The following is a 22028-nucleotide window of genomic DNA, read 5'->3' as shown; positions in this document are numbered from 1 at the left end:
TAAAGCAGCACATATGTTTCTGTGTCCAGTGGGAAAAAGTTTTTCCAGGTGAGAGTCGCTCAATGTGGATGACGAGGCCCCGCCCCCCTCCCCCCGTACGCTGTCCTGGTTTTGACAAACACAAATCTGGTCACACTGACCTGTATTCACCTGAGTCATGTCTTTTAATCCAACACAAGTTGAACCACATCAGCGACACAAGAGCTGGAGTTTTATCTTCACTTAGTTTATGTAAATTAGTGATGTGGTTTTAAGTTTTGTTTCTGTGAGATTTGAACAAAACTGAATTAAACACATTATAATGTCAAACAGCTGATGTGGCTCTAGAGTCGTTATGTTTATATGTCGTAAAGTTGAATTTATTTATGCAGATTAGTGCAGATAGTAATAATAATGATGATCATTTTAATATAAAAACATTAATGATTAATCGATAATCGATCGTTAATTCTTCCGACGATTGATTAAGAAAATTTCATCAAATGCCCGTCCCTAGTTTCGACCAAAAAACGTTGTGGTGTGAACAGGTCCTCAGTCTCAGTTTATGTTCCTGTCTCATGTGAAGCTCAGAGCCTCCAGAGCTCCTCCCTGAGCTGCAGAGGCTGCACTGGCTGCACTAGCACTGACTCTGGACTGGTGCAGGTGGTTTTTTGGAAAGAGAACGTTCAGATCAGAGACACATTTTAGTTTTAAACACACTTGGATTTCAGCACTCGGGTTGTGAAAAATTATTAGGGCTGAGTATCATTCAGAAGTTGCCGATACGATACATATCACGATACAGTGCACTTTGAATTTGATACGATATATTTCAAATCAATTTGATACAGTTCAGTAAAAATAAAGGCTAAATCGTGGCTGTGACACTAAAAATCTTAAATAAATCATCGTTGTGCAAAGTGAATAAGAAACATGCCCATTTTAACCCTCAAAACTGTGAAAATGTCAAATGTGTTACATAAATGTGTTTCCTTCCACTAAACAAACGACAAAAATGTAGAGCTGTAATAAAATAATTGAGTAAAATATACCAAAAAAAACTCTTGGCGATATATCGATACAGCAGCCCATGATATCGAAACTATATCATCACATTAAGCGATACGATATATCGATATTTCAATATTTTTGCACACCCCTAAAAATGATCTAAATATCACTATATCGTATCGTTTTAATGTGATGTTTCGGTATCGATATCGTGGGCGGCTGTATCGATACATCACCAAGAGGATTTTTTGGTTTATTTGACTAAATTTGTTGTTTGTTCAGAGGAAGGAAACTCGTTTATGCGACACATTTGACATTTTCACTGTTTTGACAATTAAAATGTTTGAGTTTCATGTGAACAAACCATGAACAAAGTCACACTTACAGTCTGAAAAATACGACTTTTTTTTTTACATCACATTATTCCAGCATAAATAATATTAAAAACCAACCTGTTGTGTGTTTCAGTGTGATGGAGTGGACAGGAGGGAGCTGACTCCTCTGTGACCCCTGACCCCTGACCCCGGGCCATGGCTCCTCTTCCTCCCGGGATCCGTTTTCTGGTCTCGTTCAACAGAGACCAGTGGTGAGTGCCACGCTCCTCTGGATTTTCTTAAAGGCAAATCTTCTATAGAGACTTTGCGCCGTCACGTGTCCCCATGGCAACGGTACCTATGCCGCCATGACACCGGGCAACACTATGTCACTGACTTCAGCAGCATCAGAGAAACATGGGCAGGTTTTGTTGTGTATTTGGTTGTTCTAGACCAGGAGAGTCAAACTCATTTTGTTCCAGGGTCGTGTCCAACCGACTTTGATCCCAAAGTGTCTGGATCAGAAAACTCATGTCATATAAACCCCAAAAATAACAATAAGTTCAAATATTTGTGCAGAGAAACACAAATCTATTACAGAAATATTTTAATTGATGAACTCTTTCTTTTACAAAATATTATAATATTATGAACAACCTGAAACTTTAAGAAAAATACAATTTCAACACAAATGTTTTAACATGAACTTGTTTGTAAACAGGAATAAGTCCATTTTTGTTGTAAAATCCTGCACTCGGCTCCACTTTTCTCATGTTGGACATTTTTCTGATGAGGGTGTCACGGTCAACAGTCAAAACGATCGTCCTTTAAGAGCGTTTGGAAAGAGACAAGTCTTCATTTGTGCTGCTCTGGTGGGAGGGGCCACGTACAGAGACGCTGGAGACGCTGCTGTGATAAACACCACAGAAAATTAACAAGATTTTAACAGAAAATATAATTAAAACATTTTAGTAGAAAATCAGCTGAGGGCCACATTAAAGGTCTTGGAGGGCCAGATCTTGCCCCCGGGCCGTATGTTTGACACCTGTGGTCTAGAACAACCAAATACACAACAAAACCTGCCCATGTTTCTCCGATGCTGCTGAAGTCAATGACATAGTGTTGCCCGGTGTCAAGGCGGCGTAGGTTCCGTTGCTATAGGGTCACGTGACGGTGCAAAGCCTCTATAAGAGCGTTTCCACCTCCTCACCGGCGCCCCCTGTCTGTTCTGTGCAGGTATCGCGCTCTCACCTTCTGCCTCACCTTCCTCCTCTACACCAGCTTCCACCTGTCCAGGAAACCCATCAGCATCGTCAAGGTACGGCCGACCTCACGTTCCACAGCACGGAAAGGTTGTGTAGAGGATTTTTTTTGTTTCAAATTGTCACTGAAAGTTCAAATTAGTGAACAGCCTTGTAATTATGACGACCAACAAAAAATAAGAAAGAAAAACCATCGACTGTGGACGTGGTGGAGCCAGATAAACATTAAACTGTTGTCAATCAAACTCCCTACGTTTCTGGCGTAACTGAGTCGCCGGCGCACTGGGATTATGTGGTTTACGTTTGCCTCTCACGCCGTTTATTCGACCAACGCAGAGGTTCTGAGCGTCTTTTTCCAACTGTTGCTTCCTCGCGGTTTGCGCAAAGTTTGTTGCGATGGTCGACGAGAATCCACGACCAGTTCGCCGCAAAACAAAGTCGGTTTTTGAGGTCGATGAAAGAAGAAGAAAAGGGGAAAAAGACCGAAGCCGAACTGAGCTGATTCTTGGAGATTCCTTCCAGCGATGGCGCGACTGAAGCAGACCCGTCAGTCGATAAATTACTATAAATTACGAGCAGGATTTCTAGAGTAAGGAGGAGACGTTTCTACTGAGGGAGCTGTGAAGGAGCAGGGGGTGTGACCGAACCAGGACCGAACCAGGACCGAACCAGGACCGAACCAGGACCGAACCAGGACCGAACCAGGACCGAACCAGGACTGAGTGTCGGGACGGGCCCGTGTAGACCGTCGGGTGACCGCAGGTGAAAGGAGTGGCTCAGAGCACAGCGCCCACGGGATGTCGCAGCCGTCGCCTGATTGTGCATTGCGGACACCCGGTGTCTCTCGCTCAAGTCCAAGATTATTCCTGGTTTAATCCTGGTTTAATCCTGGTTTAATTCTGGTTTAGTCCTGGTTCAGTCCTGGTTTAGTCCTGGTTTAGTCCTGGTTTAGTCCTGGTTTAGTCCTGGTTCAGTCCTGGTTCAGTCCTGGTTCAGTCCTGGTCTAGTCCTGTTCTAGACCTGTTTTAGACCTGGTATAGTCCTGGTATGGTCCTGGTATACAGTGAACCCTCGTTTATCGCGGGGGATACGTTCCAAAAATAACCCGCAATAGGTGAAATCCGCGAAGTAGTCAGCTTTATTTTTTACTGTGATTTTACAATGCAATACTGAACTGCAGAATGAAACAAAAAATAAAACCTCTTTTCAGGCCCAACATGTGTTAAAGAAATAGAAATATTAACATTTTCTTACAAATATCTATAATAGTTTAAAGAACGGTGTTGTAAAACAATATTTTTATATAGTAATGAATACAAGGTAGGAAACATTGTCACTCGCGTATTTCACAGTCCCTCCAGCTGCGCCTCTTATTCCGTAATGGCGCCTACAGCCGCATAGCTTTTACCTTCCTTCAGCATGTCCAGAAGTTTAACTTTTTCTGCAATAGTTAGCATCTTCCGCGGCCTCTTTGGCGCGTCTGGAGGCCTCTTTGTCGGCACAGAACGTTTCTTTGACATTGTGGGTTTTGTCACGGAGAAAAATTGCGAACGTAAATTTGGCAGAATGTACAGAAACGAAAACTGTTGGCATGGGTGTCATGAAAAACCAATATAAACCTTTTTCACTTCTAGACAACAGTAACGCCCCTAAGCCAATCAGGATTCACTGTAAAAAATAAAGCACTGTAAAAAATTCCGCGAAGCAGCGAGGCCGCGATAGGTGAAGCGCGATATAGCGAGGGATCACTGTAGTCCTGTTTTCGTCCTGTTTTCGTCCTGTTTTCGTCCTGTTTTCGTCCTGTTTTCTTCCTGCTTTAGTCCTGTTTTACTCCTGCTTTAGACCTGCTTTAGACCTGGTTTAGACCTGGTTCAGTACTGGTTCAGTTGTGGTTTAGTCCTGTTTTAGACCTCCTGGTTCAGTCCTGGTTCAGTCTGTGTGCGGAGCAAAAGTCCGACATCTTAGTTTAAGTCATGTAAACGGGAAACGGCCGTTATCAGTTTTTTAAATTTTGATTTTGGAGACAAATAAAGAAGAAAATAGTTGTTTTTTCGTTTTCTTATTTTTGGTTTTATTTTAAAAAAGGAATGAACGAATGACAAATGGATTCTTTAGGATTCTGGGATATTTTAGAATCAAACACATGAATAAAAGTTCTGTGTGTGTTGTGTGTAATTGTGTGTGTTTGTGTGTGTGTGTTGTGTTTCCAGAGTGAGCTCCATAAGAACTGCTCGTCTGTGAGTGAGACATGGACCCCGTCTGCCGTCACCGTGCCCCCGGAACAATGCAGCTGGAAACCCTTCGGTCAGAACTCGCACAGACACTCACCACCTCCGAGAACCTCCAGAGAGAAAACCGGACAACTCTACTGACCTGTGTGTGTCTGTGTGCGTGTTTGTGTTTCCAGATAAGAGTAACTACAAGCAGCTGCTGGGGGCCATGGATTACTCTTTCCTGTGCGCGTACGCCGTGGGGATGTACCTCAGGTCAGTTCTCACCGCTCACACAGGGGGAAAGTATTGTCTCGAGAGATAAAGTCTGCGTTCAGACTGCAGCCTGAAGTGACCCAAATCCGATTTTTTGGCTTCTATGGTTACGTTCAGACTGCAGGGCTTAACGCTCAATTCAGATTTTTTTGTGACATCCGATGTTTTTTCGAGGTCGTTCACATTTCCAGTTAAATGCGACTTGTCTGTGACTTCAGTGTGAACGGTAAACGGCCCGAAAGTGTCCCGCATGTGACACTGGAGACACGATGACGTCAACCGCATGCGTCAACCGCAGCGAGCGTCTCTGTGTTTACGGAAGTTGTCCAAACATGGACGCGAGCATTGAGCACCTGGTGATTTTACAGTTCCGGTTTCCGCCTGCTTCAGCGCAGAATAGTGACGTTTGTGGCTTGTTGATAACGTGTAGGTGGATGGATGCGCTTTGGCCATTCAGACTGAAGTCACATGTTAAAGATCAGATATGTATCGGTTTCAGGAGCACATATCCAAGTGTCCTGGGTCACATTTGAAAAAATCGGATCTGTGTCGTTCAGACTGACATTAAAAGATCAGATACAGGAACATAGAAGCCAAAAAATCGGATTATGGGTCACTTCAGGCTGCAGTCTGAACGCAGCCTAAGTGACCTGTATCTGATCTTTTAATGACAGTCTGAACTGCACAGATCCGATTTTTTCAAACATGACCCAGGACACTTGATATGTGCTCCTGAAACTGATCCATATCTGATCTTTTGACATGCGACTTCAGTGTGAACGGTCAAAGTCACATTCATCCACCTACACGTTATCAACAAGACACAAACGTCACTATTCTGCACTGAAGCAGGCGGAAACCGGAACTTTAAAATCTCCAGGTGCTCAATGCTCGCGTCCATGTTTGGACAACTTCCGTAAACACAGAGACGCTCGCTGCGGTTGACGTCATCGTGTCTCCAGTGTCACATGTGGAGACATTTTCGGGCCGTTTACCGTTCACACTGGAGACACATACAAGTCGCATTTAACTGGCAATGTGAACGACCTCGCAAAAACATCGGATTTCACAAAAAAATCGGAATTGAGCATTAAGCCCTGCAGTCTGAACGTAGACATAGACACCGTTACATCCCTAGCAGATGTTTGCGGTCTGACTGCAGGTGGCGCTATTCCCCAATACCGACGCGGGTAGCGGAATGGCCCCCAAACTCAGTGTAACTCAGCCTCTGCAGCGTAACACCGCATGACCCTCTGAAGGACGCAGCTCTGTTAAACGAGTCTTTATTTGGAAATAAAATTGGCCAAAAAGTTGAACCTCTTTGAGCCAGTCCAGTCCGGCTGTGCTTCTGTTGTAGGGAGTATTATACCTCTGATGATTTAGGCCTGAGCTGGCAGTGTGGGACTGAAACGTGACGATAAAGATTGATTTATTTATTATTATTATTATTATTAGTAGTAGTAGTAGTAGTAGTAGTAGTAGTAGTAGTATTATTAGTATTATTATTAGTATTATTATTATTATATTTATTTTTATAGTTTTTATATTTTTTTACTGTTATGATTATTATTATTTTATTTTATTTTTATTATTTTTTATATTTTTATGTAACTTTCAGCACCAAATAATTAATCTTTTTATTTATTTTTATTTTGTATTTATGTGTTTATTTTGGTCAAGTAGAGATTTACATTCTTATAAAATAGAACATAAAACTTTATTGAAATAATTTCTTTTTAAAAAGGAAAAAAAGGAGTAAGAAGAAGAAAACTTATTTAATCCCAGCCCCACTTTTCTTTTCATTCACCGTTCAGGAAAGGTCAGAGTTTGTCTTGTTGGTGTGTTTTTTCTTCTCAAATTAATATTTATTTTTGACTCTGTTAGTGAACATTAGTATGTGATTTCATGGACTCTGTACTTGATTCTCGGCAGTGGGATCATCGGCGAGCGTGTGCCCATCCGTCTGTACCTGAGCGTGGGCATGTGGACCAGCGGACTCTTCACCTGCCTCTTTGGTCTGGGATATTTCTACAACATCCACAGTCTGAGCTTCTACATCACTGTGTACGACAGGGTACGACAGGTGCGGGTGCGACAGGTGCGGGTGTGACAGGTGCGGGTGCGACAGGTGCATGTACAACAGGTGCATGTACGACAGGTGCGGGTGCGACAGGTGCATGTACGACAGGTGCATGTACGACAGGTGCAGGTACGACAGGTGCGGGTGCGACAGGTGCGGGTGCGACAGGTGCATGTACGACAGGTGCATGTACGACAGGTGCGGTACGACAGGTGCGGGTACGACAGGTGCGGGTGCGACAGGTGGCGGGTGCGACAGGTGCAGGTACGACAGGTGCATGTACGACAGGTGCAGGTACGACAGGTGCATGTACGACAGGTGCGGGTGCAACAGGTGCATGTACGACAGGTGCATGTACGACAGGTGCGGGTGTGACAGGTGCAGGTACGACAGGTGCAGGTACGACAGGTGCAGGCATGACAGGTGCAGGTGACAGGTGCAGGTACGACAGCTTCAGGTACGACAGGTGCAGGTACGACAGGTGCAGGTACGACAGGTGCGGGTACGACAGGTGCGGGTGCGACAGGTGCATGTACGACAGGTGCGGGTGCGACAGGTGCAGGTACGACAGGTGCAGGCATGACAGCTTCAGGGACGACAGGTGCAGGTACGTCAGCTTCAAGTACGACAGGTGCAGGTTTGCAGGTACGACAGGTGCAGGTACGTCAGCTTTAAGTACGACAGGTGCAGGTATGACAGCTTCAGGTGTGACAGGTGCAGGTGCGACAGGTGCAGGTGCGACAGGTGCAGGTACGACAGCTTCAGGTACGACAGGTGCAGGTACGACAGCTTCAGGTGCGACAGGTGCAGGTACGACAGCTTCAGGGACGACAGGTGCAGGTATGACAGGTGCGGGTATGACAGCTTCAGGTGTGACAGGTGTGACAGGTGCAGGTGCAACAGGTGCAGGTACGTCAGCTTCAAGTACGACAGGTGCAGGTATGACAGCTTCAGGTGTGACAGGTGCAGGTGTACGACAGGTGCAGGTACGACAGCTTCAGGTACGACAGGTGCAGGTACGACAGGTGCAGGTACGACAGGTGCGACAGTACGTACAGGTGCAGGTACGACAGCTTCAGGGACGACGGGTGCAGATGCGACAGGTGCGGGTACGACGGGTGCGGGTACGACGGGTGCACTCCTGATATGGCAGGGGGCGGGCCCTTAGAAACAAGTCATGATCTGTCAATCAAACCTGTTGCTAAGACTAGTGGGCGTGGCCTCAGGGGATGAAGGCTCTGATTGGTCGGTTAGTCATGTTCAGATCTTGATTTAGGGACAAAATAGAGAAATAAAGTCACACATTTATAGGATATATCAGTGTTTCCCAAACTTTTTTTCTGGGAACCCATATTTTAGAAGTCACAAACCTTCAGACATTATTCATAAATCACAAAATAAATTTGTGACCATTATTGAACATTAATGAGGATTGTATAAAACACGATACACAAATTCAACATCCTGTACCGAAATGGTTTTGTACCGATATACTCCTATTAAATAGTAAAAATGCATCTATCTTTGTTCGCTTCTCCACTGTCAGGTCTAGAGCAGGAACCTCCCTCACCCCAGGCACTTCCTCCACAGAGCTCATTTTAATTTGCTGCAGTATTATGAGTAAAATCACACAAAGACGGCACTGACCCCCGCTGCAAACAGAACAAAAGACTTCCAGTAAGTTGCGTAAAGCGTTTGATAAAAGTGGGACGGTCGCCTGCTGTTTGTGGTTACAGATTGACAGAAGATGATGTAAAAACGTGTTCACATGATTCACCCGGATCCAAATAAAACGCCACAAAATCAGCTGTAAAACCTGAGCCCTTCTCCGAGTCACTCTCAAACTTTTTCACCAAGACTTTTTTTTTCACTTAGGATTTTAAAACGTACAGAATCTGACGTTCTCCGCCGCGGTTTCTGGTCACAGATTCACTTTAAACGGGGAGTCGTTTTCTGCAGTGTTTAAATAAATCTGGATAATGTTTAACTCGTCTCAAACATTACATCAGACCGGGTTTATTTTCATCCTCTGTGTGTAACTTTCCATGGAGTTTATGGTTATTGCTTTGCCTGGAATGTCCCACAGTATGACTTTAAAACTTTCTATCTCCATGGAGACCAAACAGGACGGAGTCACGGGCAGTGTCGGGGAGTAACAGATTACATGTACCGGAGTGATGTAATCAGAGTACAGATGATGAGTAACTGTATTCAGTTACAGTTACTGTTTCAGTGAGTGGTAATTGGATTACAGTTACTTTGTTGAAATAAATGGATTACACAGAGGGATTTAACTGTTTTCACATTTTGGGCTAAACCAGGACTAAAACCAGGACCAAAACCAGGACTAAAACCAGGACTAAAACCAGGAGTAAAACCAGGGACTAAACCAGGAGACTAAAACCAGGGAAAACCAGGACTAAAACCAGGACTAAAACCAGGACTAAAACCAGGACTAAAACCAGGACTAAAACCAGACTAAAACCAGGACTAAAACCAGGACTAAAACCAGGACTAAAACCAGGACTAAAACCAGGACTAAAACCAGGACTAAAACCAGGACTAAAACCAGACTAAAACAGGACTAAAACCAGGACTAAAACCAGGACTAAAACCAGGACTAAAACCAGGACTAAAACCAGGACTAAAACCAGGACTAAAACCAGGACTAAAACCAGGACTAAAACCAGGACTAAAACCAGGACTAAAACCAGAACCTAAAACCAGGACTAAAACCAGGACTAAACCAGGACTAAACCAAACTAAAACAGGACTAAAACAGGACTAAAACCAGGACTAAACCAGACTAAAACCAGACTAAAACCAGGACTAAAACCAGAAAAAGACTAAACCAGGACTAAAACCAGGACTAAAACCAGGACTAAAACCAGGACTAAAACCAGGACTAAAACCAGGACTAAAACCAGGACTAAAACCAGGACAAACCAGGACAAAAAACAACAAAAACAGGACTAAAACCAGGACTAAAACCAGGACTAAACCAGGACTAAAACCAGGACTAAAACCAGGACTAAAACCAGGACTAAAACCACGACTAAAACCAGGACTAAAACCAGGACTAAAACCAGGACTAAATCAAGTAATCCAAAGTATTCAGATTACGTTACTCACTTTGAGTAATTTACTGGATTATGTTACAAACTACATTTTGGTGTATGTAATCTGTAATCTGTAGGGGATTACATTTTTAAAGTCACCTTCTCAACATTGGTAACGGGTCAGATCTGTGGAGAGGCGACCCCGCTCACAGTCAGAATGTCGGTTTTTTTGAGGTGTTTTTGTGCTTTAAAAACACCTGTGGTTGAAGAAATGTGAAGTAGAATCTGTTTAAAGTCTCACTGTGGAACATTCCAGGCAGAGCAGTGATGTCGCCATGGAAACGGAAAGTGACGTGACGTGTTTTTCCGTTGTGTAACTGAAGTTTGTGGGGTTGGCAGGTGCTGAACGGCCTGGTGCAGACCACGGGCTGGCCCAGTGTGGTCACCTGCATCGGCAACTGGTTTGGGAAAGGACGGTAAGACCAAGAACAAGACCGAGACTGGAACTAAAACCCAGACCGGGGACTGAGACCGGGGACTGAGACCGGGGACTGAGACCGGGGACTGAGACCGGGGACTGAGACCGAGGACTGAGACCGAGGACTGAGACGGGGACTGAGACCGGGGACTGAGACCGGGGACTGAGACCGGGGACTGAGACCGGGGACTGAGACCGGGGACTGAGACCGGGGACTGAGACCGGGACCAAATGTACACCAAGACTAATGACCGAGACCTAGAACAGGGACCTAGAACAGGGACTTAGACCTGGATTAGGCCGAGTCTAGACGAAGACTAGTTATCGAGACTGGGGACTTAGACTGGGAACTAGACCTGGATTAGGCGAGCACTGAGACCGGGGACTGAGACCGGGGACTGAGACCGGGGACTGAGACCGGGGACTGAGACCGGGGACTGAGACCGGGGACTGAGACCGGGGACTGAGACCGGGGACTGAGACCAAGAACTGAGACCAAGAACTGAGACCAAGAACTGAGACCAAGAACTGAGACCAAGAACTGAGACCTGGATTAGACCGAGTCAAGACGAAGACTGGTTACCGAGATCGGGGACCGAGACTGGGGACCAAGACTTAGACTGGGGGACTTAAAATGGGGACTTAGTCTAGATCCGGTCTAATCTAGGTCTAAGGACTGGGACCGGGGACTTAGACCGGGGGACTTAGACCGGGGGACTTAGACCGGGGGACTTAGACCGGGGGACTTAGACCGGGGGACTTAGACCGGGGGACTTAGACCGGGAGATTTAGACGGGAGATTTAGACGGGAGATTTAGACCGGAGATTTAGACCGGAGATTTAGACCGGGAGATTTAGACGGGAGATTTAGACCGGAGATTTAGACCGGAGATTTAGACCGGAGATTTAGACCGGAGATTTAGACCGGAGACCGGGGGCTGAGACCAGGGACTAGAACTGGACCAGTCCTGGATTAGACTGGGACAACACATGTGCTATACCAGGACTCGACCAGGACTTCACCTGGACTTCACCAGGATTTCGACCCGGACTCGACCTGGACTCGACCAGGACTCACCCGCCCTCACCTGCTCGTGCTGATGCTCTGGCCCCTCCCCCTCCGTTCTCCAGGCGTGGGCTGATCATGGGCCTGTGGAACTCTCACACGTCGGTGGGGAACATCGCCGGGTCCCTGATCGCCGGGTACTGGGTCTCGTCTCACTGGGGCCTGTCCTTCCTCGTCCCCGGACTCATCATCGCCGCCATGGGCCTCGTCTGCTTCCTCTTCCTCGTCGAGCGTGAGTACACAAGTCGTCTCACCGCGCTGAAACTTAAAACCCGATTCTGATGAGACTTTTTTTAGTATCGACATCTGCGAAAATCAGTGTCTAGATTTGATTTGATTTTCGATACTTTGAACAGAGTACAGTTAATTTTTTAAATACACTAATTTAATGATTGTTAAATTGTCTATTTGTCTGTTATCGTAAGGTTAATATTGTGAATCTGTGTGTTATTCGTTCATTAGTTTTTCAAAATAAAACCTAAATAAGAAAAAAAATTCTTCATTATTTGTCTCCAAAACCAAAATGAAAAAACAGATAATGATTTGATTTTTGGAAAAAACTGATAACGGACTGAATCAGGACTGAACCGGGACTAAACTGGGACTGAAACAGGACTGAAACAGGACTAAACCAGGACTAAACCAGAACTGAACCAGGACTAAAACAGTCCTTGTTCAGTCCATTATCTGTTTTTTCCTTTATTAATTTAAATACAAAATCGAAAACTGAAAAAATGAATCATTATCTGTTTTTTTTTTTTTCATTTTGGTTTTGGAGACAAATAATGAAGAAAAAAAATGTATTTTTTTTTTCATTTTCTTATTTTTGGTTTTATTTTGAAAAACAAATGAATGAATGACACATGGATTATTGTGAATTCGAGTTATATTAATTCGATCTTGTCTTTTGTGTTTTCAGATCCAAATGATTTGAAGAACACCTCGGCCCAGACCTCCTCAGGACACGTGGTCAGTATGAGGCCCCAGGTACAGAGTCAAGGCCACACACACTACAGAATCTTTTGGTCTTAAAAGATTTTTAAACGTGCGACAAAAAACACACAACACAGTCTAATCCAACCAGCACGCAAATGGCTAAAGTATTGTTTTTTTTTTCAAATTTTTTTCCCTTTACGTTTACCATAATTTTCGGACTACAAGTCTCTCCGAAATATAAATCACACCAGCCAAAAGTGCATAATCAAGAAGAAAAAACCTTATATAAGTGGCACTTTTTTTGGGAAAATGTATTTTATAAAATGAGAGATCAGGAGCAGACATTTAGATAGAATTCATAGAACAGAGAACAACAGACTGTTAACATCCTGAAGGAGGGAGGGAAGGAAGGAAGGAAGGAGGAAACCTAAGGGAAAGAGGGAAGGAGGAAACCTGAAGGAAGGAGGGAAGGAGGAAACCTGAGGGAGGGAGGGAAGGAAGAAACCTGAAGGAGGGAGGGAAGGAGAAAACCTGAAGGAAGGAGGGAAGGAGGAAACCTGAAGGAAGGAGGGAAGGAGGAAACCTGAAGGAAGGAGGGAAGGAGGGAACCTGACGGAAGGAGGGAACCTGAGGGAGGGAAGGAAGGAGGAAAGCTGAGGGAAGGAAGGAGGAAAGGAGTAAACCTGAGTGAAGGAGTAAACCTGAGGGAGTCTTAAGGAGCAGACGTCAGAGAAAAGAATCAAACTTTCTCGTTGTCAGTGAGGAGTTTAGATCCTCTCTCCTCCCCGCGTCTCCTCTGTGGGCGGGACTTCCTCACCTGTTTCCGAGGAGAAGGAATCGAGGAGAAGGAAGCGAGGAAAGAAAAATGAGACTCGGCCGTTGGACCCGGATGTGACCTCGCCCCTAACAGTCGTGTGTTTGTCGTGTTTGTTCCCGTACAGAACCAGCGGAACGGCGGCGCGTCCGACTTCAGGCCTCAGTACAAAGAAGGCAAACCGCAGGTGGGTGAGCCGGGCTACGCCGCACTGTTCTGTGCCCTTGAGCAAGACACTTTTACACATATTTACAGTGGAGCGTGGAGGTGAGTGACAATAAATAACCTTTACTGAGCTCTCCACCTTCAAGAAACTGCTCAGAACTCTTCGATTTAGACCCACTTTAATGTCTAACCTACTTTTATTTATTTTTATTATACTTTTTTTTTAAATTTCATGCTTATATTTTGTTTTTAAATATGCTCTTTTTAAATTGTATTCTTCGTACAGCGTCTGAGTGTTTAGAAAAAGCTCTGTAGAAATCAAATGTTTTATTATTATGCTTGTTAACGTCGGTTTTCTGTGGCCAGCGTTGCCATGGAAACAGGACTTGGAGCGTCCACACCGTGAGCAGAATCCACAGACTGTATAACAAAGCGCGACGGAGCGAGCGCGGCGGAGCGAGCGGGCGCGGCGCGAGCGGGGCGCGGCGAGCGGGCGAGCGCGGCGGAGCGAGCGCGGCGGAGCGAGCGCGGCGGAGCGAGCGCGGCGTCTGGCTCCAGTCAAGTGAAGCTCAGCGTGGCCTGCGGTTACAGCGGCCCGGTTGGCTACAGAGTCCTGCACCGGGTCGGCGAAATGGGCGGGTTTTAACGTTCTGGAATTTTACGGGCGGGTAGTGATCACACACAGGCGAGTCAGGTGAATCAAATGAACGACGAACGGGAGAAAAATACTTAGTTTAGACCTGGTTTAGTTCTGATTTAGACCTGGTTTAGACCTGGTTTAGTCCTGGTTTAGTTCTGGTTTAGTCCTGGTTTAGACCCGGTTTAGACCCGGTTTAGTGCTGGTATAGACCTGGTTTAATCCTGGTTTAGACCTGGTTTAGTCCTGGTTTAGACCTGGTTTAGTCCTGGTTTAGACCTGGTTTAGACCTGGTTTAGTCCTGGTTTAGACCTGGTTTAGTCCTGGTTTAGATCTGGTTTTAGTGCTGGTTTAGTCCTGGTTTAGACCTGGTTTTAGTCCTGGTTTAATCCTGGTTTAGACGTGGTTTAGACCTGGTTTAGTGCTGGTTTAGTGCTGGTTTAGTCCTGGTTTAGTCCTGGTTTAGTCCTGGTTTAGACCTGGTTTAGTCCTGGTTTAGATCTGGTTTTAGTGCTGGTATAGACCTGGTTTAATCCTGGTTTAGACCTGGTTTAGTCCTGGTTTAGTCTTGGTTTAGTCCTGGTTTAGTCTTGGTTCAGTCCTGGTTTAGTCCTGGACAATTGGGCTGCTGGACTAATGGTCTGACGCTGATTTTTCACGGACGCGGGCGGGTAACAGGTCTGATGTTATTGGGTCCGGGCAGGTGCAGATTTAACTTTGATATAATCACGGGTTAACAGGCGGGTGTGTCGCTGGACTGGGCAGGTGCGGGCAGGTGCGGGCAGGTGTGGGCAGGTGCGGGCAGGTGCAGGTCTGGTGTACTACCACAGGGCGTATTTGGAAATCCGAGAGCGAAACTAAGCACTGGATTTGTTATAATCGTCATACTGTATCTTAAAGCTGCACTGTGTAAATTTTTTGGTTGGGCGTTCGTCACCTGCTTGTTTCTACGGATACGTCACCGCTCTGCCTGGAATGTTCCACAGTGTGACTTTAAACAGCTCGACTTTACATTTATTCAGTCACAGGTGGAGAGCTAGGTATTTAGAGCTCAAAAATTCGTAGAAAAACAAACATTCTGACTGTGAGCAGGGTCGCCTCTCCGCAGATCTGACCTGGAACTTGCTCTGGTTTGGTCTCCATGAAGATAGAAAGGTTTAATGCCCCACTGTGGAACATTCCAGATTCGATTATGGAAAAAAATCCTTATCACGATTATTTTGGTCAATATTGAAATCACGATAATTCAAATGATTATTTTTTAGTTACACGATGCATTTATTCAGCATTTCCCTTAAAAAACACTTTTGAAAATAAATATCGACTACAAATCTGAACCTTGGAGCAGTTTTGCGATGTATAAAACATAAAATGAATCAAATAAACTTTGGACATGAAATAAGGCAGAAAAAAATAAATGTGTCCAAAATAAACTTTATATCCAGCTCTTCTACAATCTCTACATTTAAAAAATAAAATAAATAAATTTATTTATATGAAAAATATCCCAAAATAAACTTTGTTAAGCTTTAAATCGTTTCAACTCGATTATATGAGTTTGTAGTTTCTTTGACACACAAATTGAAATCGCGATCAAAATTCGAAGCAACAAAGCATCTGACGGACGCTCCACACCAGAAAAGTTACACAGTGCAGCTTTAATTTGGAAAGAGTATCGAAATAAAAACTGCAGGATCGTGTTGAGCAGCTTAATACGAACATTTAAAAAACAAAAAAATGACAAGATTCACAACAGCAGCTACAGAGAGAGGTGGGACAGGTTTTTGATGTAAAGTGAACTGGAGCCAGAGTCGATGGAGCCGGAAGCGCGCCCATGCTCACTTCCTGTTTAGAACGCGGCGGGTTTAGCGCGTGTCCGTTTGTTCACAGTCTGTGGCAGTAACCTTGTGTGTTGTGGCTCACGCAGGAGTGGTACTGGTCTGAGCTCACAGTCCAGAACAGGAAGGTCAGTGTCCAGAGTCCAGACGCCTCCATCCTCAGTCCAAACGCAAACTTCAAACGACGCAAATTTAATCAAGATTCAGTCATTTTTTTATTTTATTTTTTAATTAAAGGTCCTATATTATGTAAAATTGACTCTTTTGGCTTTAAATCGTGTTTTAATGTTGTTTCCTCGTCAAAAACAGAGCTGGAGTTGTGTTTTGTTTCATTCATGTTTGAGTAACTCTTTATTATCAGTCTGTCGACATTTACAAAACTCAAAACGCTCTGTTCCACCTTGTGATGTCATGAAGTGGTAGTTTTTAAGTGAACAGCTCCTTTTACGTTCCTTCATGTCCTTTCTTTTTGTCCTTCCTTCATGTCCTATCTTCGTGTCTTACCTTTGTGTCCTAAATTCGTGTTCTACCTTCGTGTCCTTCCTTTGTGTTCTACATTTGTCTCTTTCCTTTGTGTCATACCTTTTGTTTCCTACCCTTTTGTCCCATTCGTGTCCTACCTTTGTGTCCTTCCTTCGTGTCTTTCATTTGTGTCCTACTTTTGTGCCCTTCCTTTGTGTCTTTCCTTTGTTTCCTACCTTTGTGTCCTAAATTCGTGTCTTACCTCCGCATCCATCCTTTGTGTCCTTCCTTTGTGTCCTACCTTCGTGTCCTTCCTTTGTGTCTTTCCTTCGTGTCTTTCCGTTGTGTCCTTCCTTTGTGTCCAATTCATTTCAAACCGTTGTGTCCTACCTTCATGTCCTACCTCTGCGTCCTTCCTTTGTCTCCTATTTGTGTCGTGCCTTCGTGTCCTTCCTTCATGTTCTATTCATCTCCTTCCTTTGTGCCTTTCCTTCCTGTCCTTTCTTTCTGTCTTTCCTTCGTGTCCTTCCTTTGTGTCCTACTTTTGTGTCCTACCCTTGTGTTCTACCTTTGTGTTTTTCCTTCGAGTCCTTCGTTTGTGTCCTTCCTTCGTGTCCTTCCTTCATGTCCTTCCTATGCGTCTTACCTTCGTGTCCTTCCTCTGTGTTCTTCATGTTGCACCTTGTGATGTCATGAAGTGGTAGTTTTCAAGCGAACAGCTCCTTTTACTTTCAGTTCAGTAGAGATTGGAAATTCCAGACACTGAAATGATCCAAATGATTCTAGTGAAGGTGTGTGGAGTTTAAAAACACAGTGGAGCCCTTGCAGTATTATGACATCACAAGGTGGAACTGATCGGTTTGTGATGAGGAAACAACATTAGAACAGACCAGAAGTAGCGTAATATGGGCCCTTTAATGCAGCTTTCTTCCTATTGGCCGGCCTCTGTCATGCTCTGAGTGATTGACAGGTGGGTTTAACCAATCACAGCGAAGCGTGGTCTCTCAAATCATGACGCAATCGAAATCTGGCTTTTTCAGAATTGCGGTGTTATTTATTTTTTGTCATATGGCCCCGTCCTTCGTTCGAGCGTTTACGAATACCAGGTAAAAGTTTGGACACATCTTCATTCTCTGCCAGCGCAGGTCTTGTTACCTTATATAATACTCCCTACAACTGAAGCATAGCCAGAGCGGAGTCACTGTTCAAGAGTTAAAGGGAAAAAGACACAAGGCTGGAGTTTGTGCTGGGTCTGTGCTGATGTAAATAAACAGAGACACGACCCTCAGGACACTGTAGGGAGTATTATACCCCTGACAGTACAGAGACACGACCCTCAGGACACTGTAGGGAGTATTATACCTCTGACAGTACAGACCCAGCACAGACTCACGACACTGTAGGGAGTATTATACCCCTGACAGTACAGAGACATGACCCTCAGGACGCTGTAGGGAGTATTATACCCGTGACAGCACAGTCCCAGCACAGAGACATGACCCTCAGGACACTGTAGGGAGTATTATACCTCTGACAGTACAGAGAAACGACCCTCAGGACACTGTAGGGAGTATTATACCTCTGACAGTACAGACCCTCAGGACTCTGTAGGGAGTATTATACCTCTGACAGTGACCCTCAGGACGCTGTAGGGAGTATTATACCTCTGACAGTACAGACCCAGCACAAAGACATGATCTGCCGGACACTGTAGGGAGTATTATACCTCTGACAGCACAGACCCAGCACAAAGACATGATCTGCCGGACACTGTAGGGAGTATTATACCTCCGACAGCACAGACCCAGCACAAAGACACGATCTGCCGGACACTGTAGGGAGTATTATACCTTCGACAGCACAGACCCAGCACAGAGACACGACCCTCAGGACACTGTAGGGAGTATTATACCTCTGACAGTACAGACACAACCCTCTAGACTCTGTAGGGAGTATTATACCTCTGACAATAGAGAGAATCTCCAGTGTAAATAATCCTGGAAATAATATAAACTGAAGCGTGTCCAGACTTTTGACGGGTCGTGTGCGTTCTCAGGTTTTTTGCGTCCGTACGTGTCGTTTAAAGTGCGTCGTTCTGGACTGAGCTGGCGGTGCGGGGAGGACCTCAGGTGTTGGGGACGAGCCTGGTTCTTCTCTAGATTCTCTCTTCGTTTCGCAGGGCAGATGTTTTGAAAACCATCTCCGTCTCTGGTTCCTCCTGAGGATGGACTCGCACACAAACGCTGCTCCAGACCAACACGACTTTGGTCCTAAACGGGCTTCAGGTCAGAGGTGGAACAAGTACTGCAGTTTAGTGAAGTAAAAGTACAAATACTAGAGAAAAAAATAAAGTAAAAGTGGTAAATGTATCACGTGGAAAATCTACTTAAGTTAAGGTTTTAAAGTACCTGTTTAAAAATGTACTTAATGAGTAAAGTCCTTTGTGTCCTTCCTTCATGTCCTTCCATTGTGTCCTTTCTTCCTGTCCTACCTTTGTGTCCTTCTTTCGGGTCCTATCTTCATGTCCTACCCTTGTGTCCTACCTTTTTGGCCTATTCGTTTCCTTTCTTGATGTCCTTCGTTTGTGTCCTTCCTTCGTGCCCTACCTTTGTGTCCTTTTTTTGTGTCCTTCCTTTCTGTGTCCATTCTTTGTGTCCTATCTCTGTGTCCTATTCGCCTCCTACCTTCGTGCCTTATCTTCGTGTCCTTCCTTCATGTTCTTCCTTCTTGTCATACCTTCGTGTCCTACCTTTGTTTCCCTCCTATGTCCTTCCTTCCTGTGTCCTTCCTTTGTTTTCTTCCTTTATGTCCTACCTTTGTGTCCTTCCTTAGTGTCCTTCCTTCGTGTGCTTCCTTCATGGTCTTCCTTTGTGTCCTATTTGTCCTATCTCTCTGCTACCTTCATGTCCTTCCTTCTTGGTCTTCCTTTTTGTCCTTCCTTCACATTCTTCCTTTGTGTCTTACTTTTGTGTCCTACCTTTGTGTCGTTCCTTTCTGTCTTTCTTTTATGTCCTACCTTCGTGTCCTATCTTTGTTTCCTTCCCGTGGCCTTCCTTCCTGTATCCTACCTTTGTGTGTCCTTTTATCCATTATGTCCTTCCTTCGTGTTCTACCTTTGTGTTCTACCTTCGTGTTCTACCTTTGTGTCCTACCTTCGTGTTCTACCTTTGTGTCCTACCTTCGTGTTCTACCTTTGTGTCCTACCTTCGTGTTCTACCTTTGTGTCCTACCTTCGTGTTCTACCTTTGTGTCCTACCTTTGTTTCCTTCGAATGTCCGTCCTTCCTGTGTCCTTCCATTTTTTGTGTCCTTCCTTTCTTTGTCTGTCCTTCCTTCCTTTGTCTGTCCTTCCTTCCTGTGTGTCCTTCCTTCGTGTCCTTCCATACGTCCTTCCTTGTGCGTCTGTATTTTGGAGTTTTCTTTTGAGAATTCACCTCTACTTCTTGTATTTTTGTATTTTTATTTTTATTTTTTTCCGAATGTTTTCCCACAAACTTCCACTTGAACTGACGTAAAACTCCGATAAATATTCACCACACGTACTTTTCCACCAAACCTGAAAACCTGCGATATCCTCTTTCAAACGCAGCTCTGTGTGCGAGTCCGCCATTTTGTTTGTTTACTAAAAATAACGTTTTGTTTACGTGTTGGAAACGAAAACGAAACCTAAAGTTAATAAACATAACCTCAGTTCTATGAGTTCCTGCTGACGTCTGGAAAAGGGCTGCACCATAAAACGGAAACATAACTTCACTTTATCTCAAAATTCTGCGGTTATTTTGATAATTTAAGATAAAAAAACAAAACCTCTCGTCTTTTTACAGATAAGAACCGTCGCCGTAGCTCAAATTTTTACAAACTGTTCTAAAATTCATGACGTCCTCGGGTTTTGTTTACCTGCTCAGATTTCAGGCTTCTATCAAATGTTAAAGCTGCATTGTGTAACTTTTCTCCATGGACATGTTATTGCTTTGTCTGGAATGTTCCGCAGTGTGGCTTTAAAGCTTTCTATCTCCGTGGAGACCAAACCAGACGCAGTTACAGGTCAGATCTGGTGTTTTTCCAAGTGTTTTTGAGTGAAAAAAAAACACACAAAAAAAACACCTGGAATTGAATAAATGTTTAAAGTCACACTGTGGAACATTCTGGACAAAAGAGTGACGTTGCCATAGAAACGAGCAGGTGACGGAGCGGCAAAGCTGAAAAGTTACACAGTGGAGTTTTAATGCTAACCCTTCCCTTAGTTCTGGTTTAGTCCTGGTTCAGTTCTGGTTTAGACCTGGTTTTAGTCCTGGTTTAGACCTGGTTTTAGTCCTAGTTTAGTCCTGGTTTAGACCTGGTTTACACTTGGTTTAGACCTGGTTTACACCTGGTTTTAGTCCTAGTTTAGTCCTGGTTTGGACGAGACTTGGTTCAGCCCTGGTTCAGCTGTGGTATAGACCTAGTTCAGGTTGGATTCAAACCTGGTTTAGACCTGGTTTAGACCTAATTTAGACTTTAGACCTTGTTTGGACCTGGTTTTAGTCCTAGTTTAGTCCTGGTTTAGACTTGGTTTAGACTTGGTTTTAGTCCTGGTTTAGTCCTGGTCCTGGTTTAGTCCTGGTTTAGACCTGGTTTTAGTCCTAGTTTAGTCTTGGTTTAGACTTGATTTAGACCTGATTCAGACCTGGTTTAGACCTGGTTTAGTCTTGGTTTAGTCCTGGGTCAGACTTGGTTTAGTCCTGATTTGGTCCTGGTTCAGCTCTGATTTAGACCTGGTTCAGGTTGGGTTCAAACCTGGTTCAGAACTGGTGTTGACCTGGTTTCAACCTAGTTTTAATCTTGGTTTAGTCCTGGTTTAGACCTGGTTTAGAACTAGAACCATTTAGATTTTAAATTCCATAAACATGTCGTGTTTCTGTGTCTCAGAGACGAGATAAACTCAAATCAAACACAAACTGAAAACAAACGTGACGCTGAATCACAAAAACATTAAACATCACGTCATTTATTTCTGTTCTAATTTGGTGTTTTGGTTCAAGACGATTCGATGCTGAAATCCAGAGTTTAAACCTAAAACGTGTCTCTGATCTTGAACGTTCTCCCCCTAAACCCGACACGTACGGCTCCTTTAAACCTGAACTGAAAACATAAACGTGACTCCAAAACTAGAATCTCATTTTGACGTTTTCTCGTAAAATGGTGCAGCTCTTTTCAGGAGGGATGAGGCAGATCTGGGCGTGTTTGTTTTGTTTTTGGGACCGGGGATGGTGGAAACTCTTGCTCCTGTTAACCTCTAACTCTCATGTTTGATTATACTCCAGGAGGCGGAGCTCGTCTTCGGATAATCACAAATCGACGCCGGCTTTGTGCTTTTGTGCAGTGCCCGCCGTTCAAACTGGAACTCCTCACTCATTCAAAATAATGTTCAAAATAATACTCAACTAGTGTTTAGAAGTTAGT

General features: G+C 44.4%; 2 protein-coding genes across 7 annotated transcripts in view; both read left to right on the top strand.

Moving 5' to 3' along the window:
- Positions 1 to 22028, top strand: part of slc37a1 (solute carrier family 37 member 1) — a 44190-nt gene that overhangs the window by 8207 nt on the left and 13955 nt on the right. For 3 of the 6 annotated variants that reach the window (XM_055148896.1, XM_055148901.1, XM_055148925.1), the window contains 9 exons: positions 1459 to 1576; positions 2541 to 2622; positions 4777 to 4870; positions 4974 to 5052; positions 6985 to 7117; positions 10588 to 10667; positions 11801 to 11967; positions 12655 to 12722; positions 13613 to 13672. In XM_055148896.1, the coding sequence (XP_055004871.1) occupies positions 1521 to 1576; positions 2541 to 2622; positions 4777 to 4870; positions 4974 to 5052; positions 6985 to 7117; positions 10588 to 10667; positions 11801 to 11967; positions 12655 to 12722; positions 13613 to 13672 (819 nt within the window). In that variant the 5' untranslated portion in view covers positions 1459 to 1520. The remainder of the gene's footprint in view (positions 1 to 1458; positions 1577 to 2540; positions 2623 to 4776; positions 4871 to 4973; positions 5053 to 6984; positions 7118 to 10587; positions 10668 to 11800; positions 11968 to 12654; positions 12723 to 13612; positions 13673 to 22028) is intronic. The other 3 variants (XM_055148908.1, XM_055148916.1, XM_055148913.1) reach the window with 3 other exon arrangements.
- Positions 14594 to 20806, top strand: LOC129407574 (cytochrome c oxidase subunit 3-like). Its single transcript, XM_055149072.1, has 2 exons — positions 14594 to 16253; positions 18767 to 20806. The coding sequence occupies exon 2, from the start codon at positions 19044 to 19046 to the stop codon at positions 20010 to 20012; it is 969 nt and encodes a 322-aa protein (XP_055005047.1). The 5' UTR covers positions 14594 to 16253; positions 18767 to 19043; the 3' UTR covers positions 20013 to 20806.

Source organism: Boleophthalmus pectinirostris, unplaced genomic scaffold (assembly GCF_026225935.1).
Source record: "Boleophthalmus pectinirostris isolate CB_2022bp ecotype Guang Dong unplaced genomic scaffold, ASM2622593v1 HiC_scaffold_1, whole genome shotgun sequence".
NCBI classification, from domain to species: Eukaryota; Metazoa; Chordata; class Actinopteri; order Gobiiformes; family Gobiidae; genus Boleophthalmus; species Boleophthalmus pectinirostris.
This window is presented reverse-complemented; position numbering and strand designations above follow the sequence as displayed.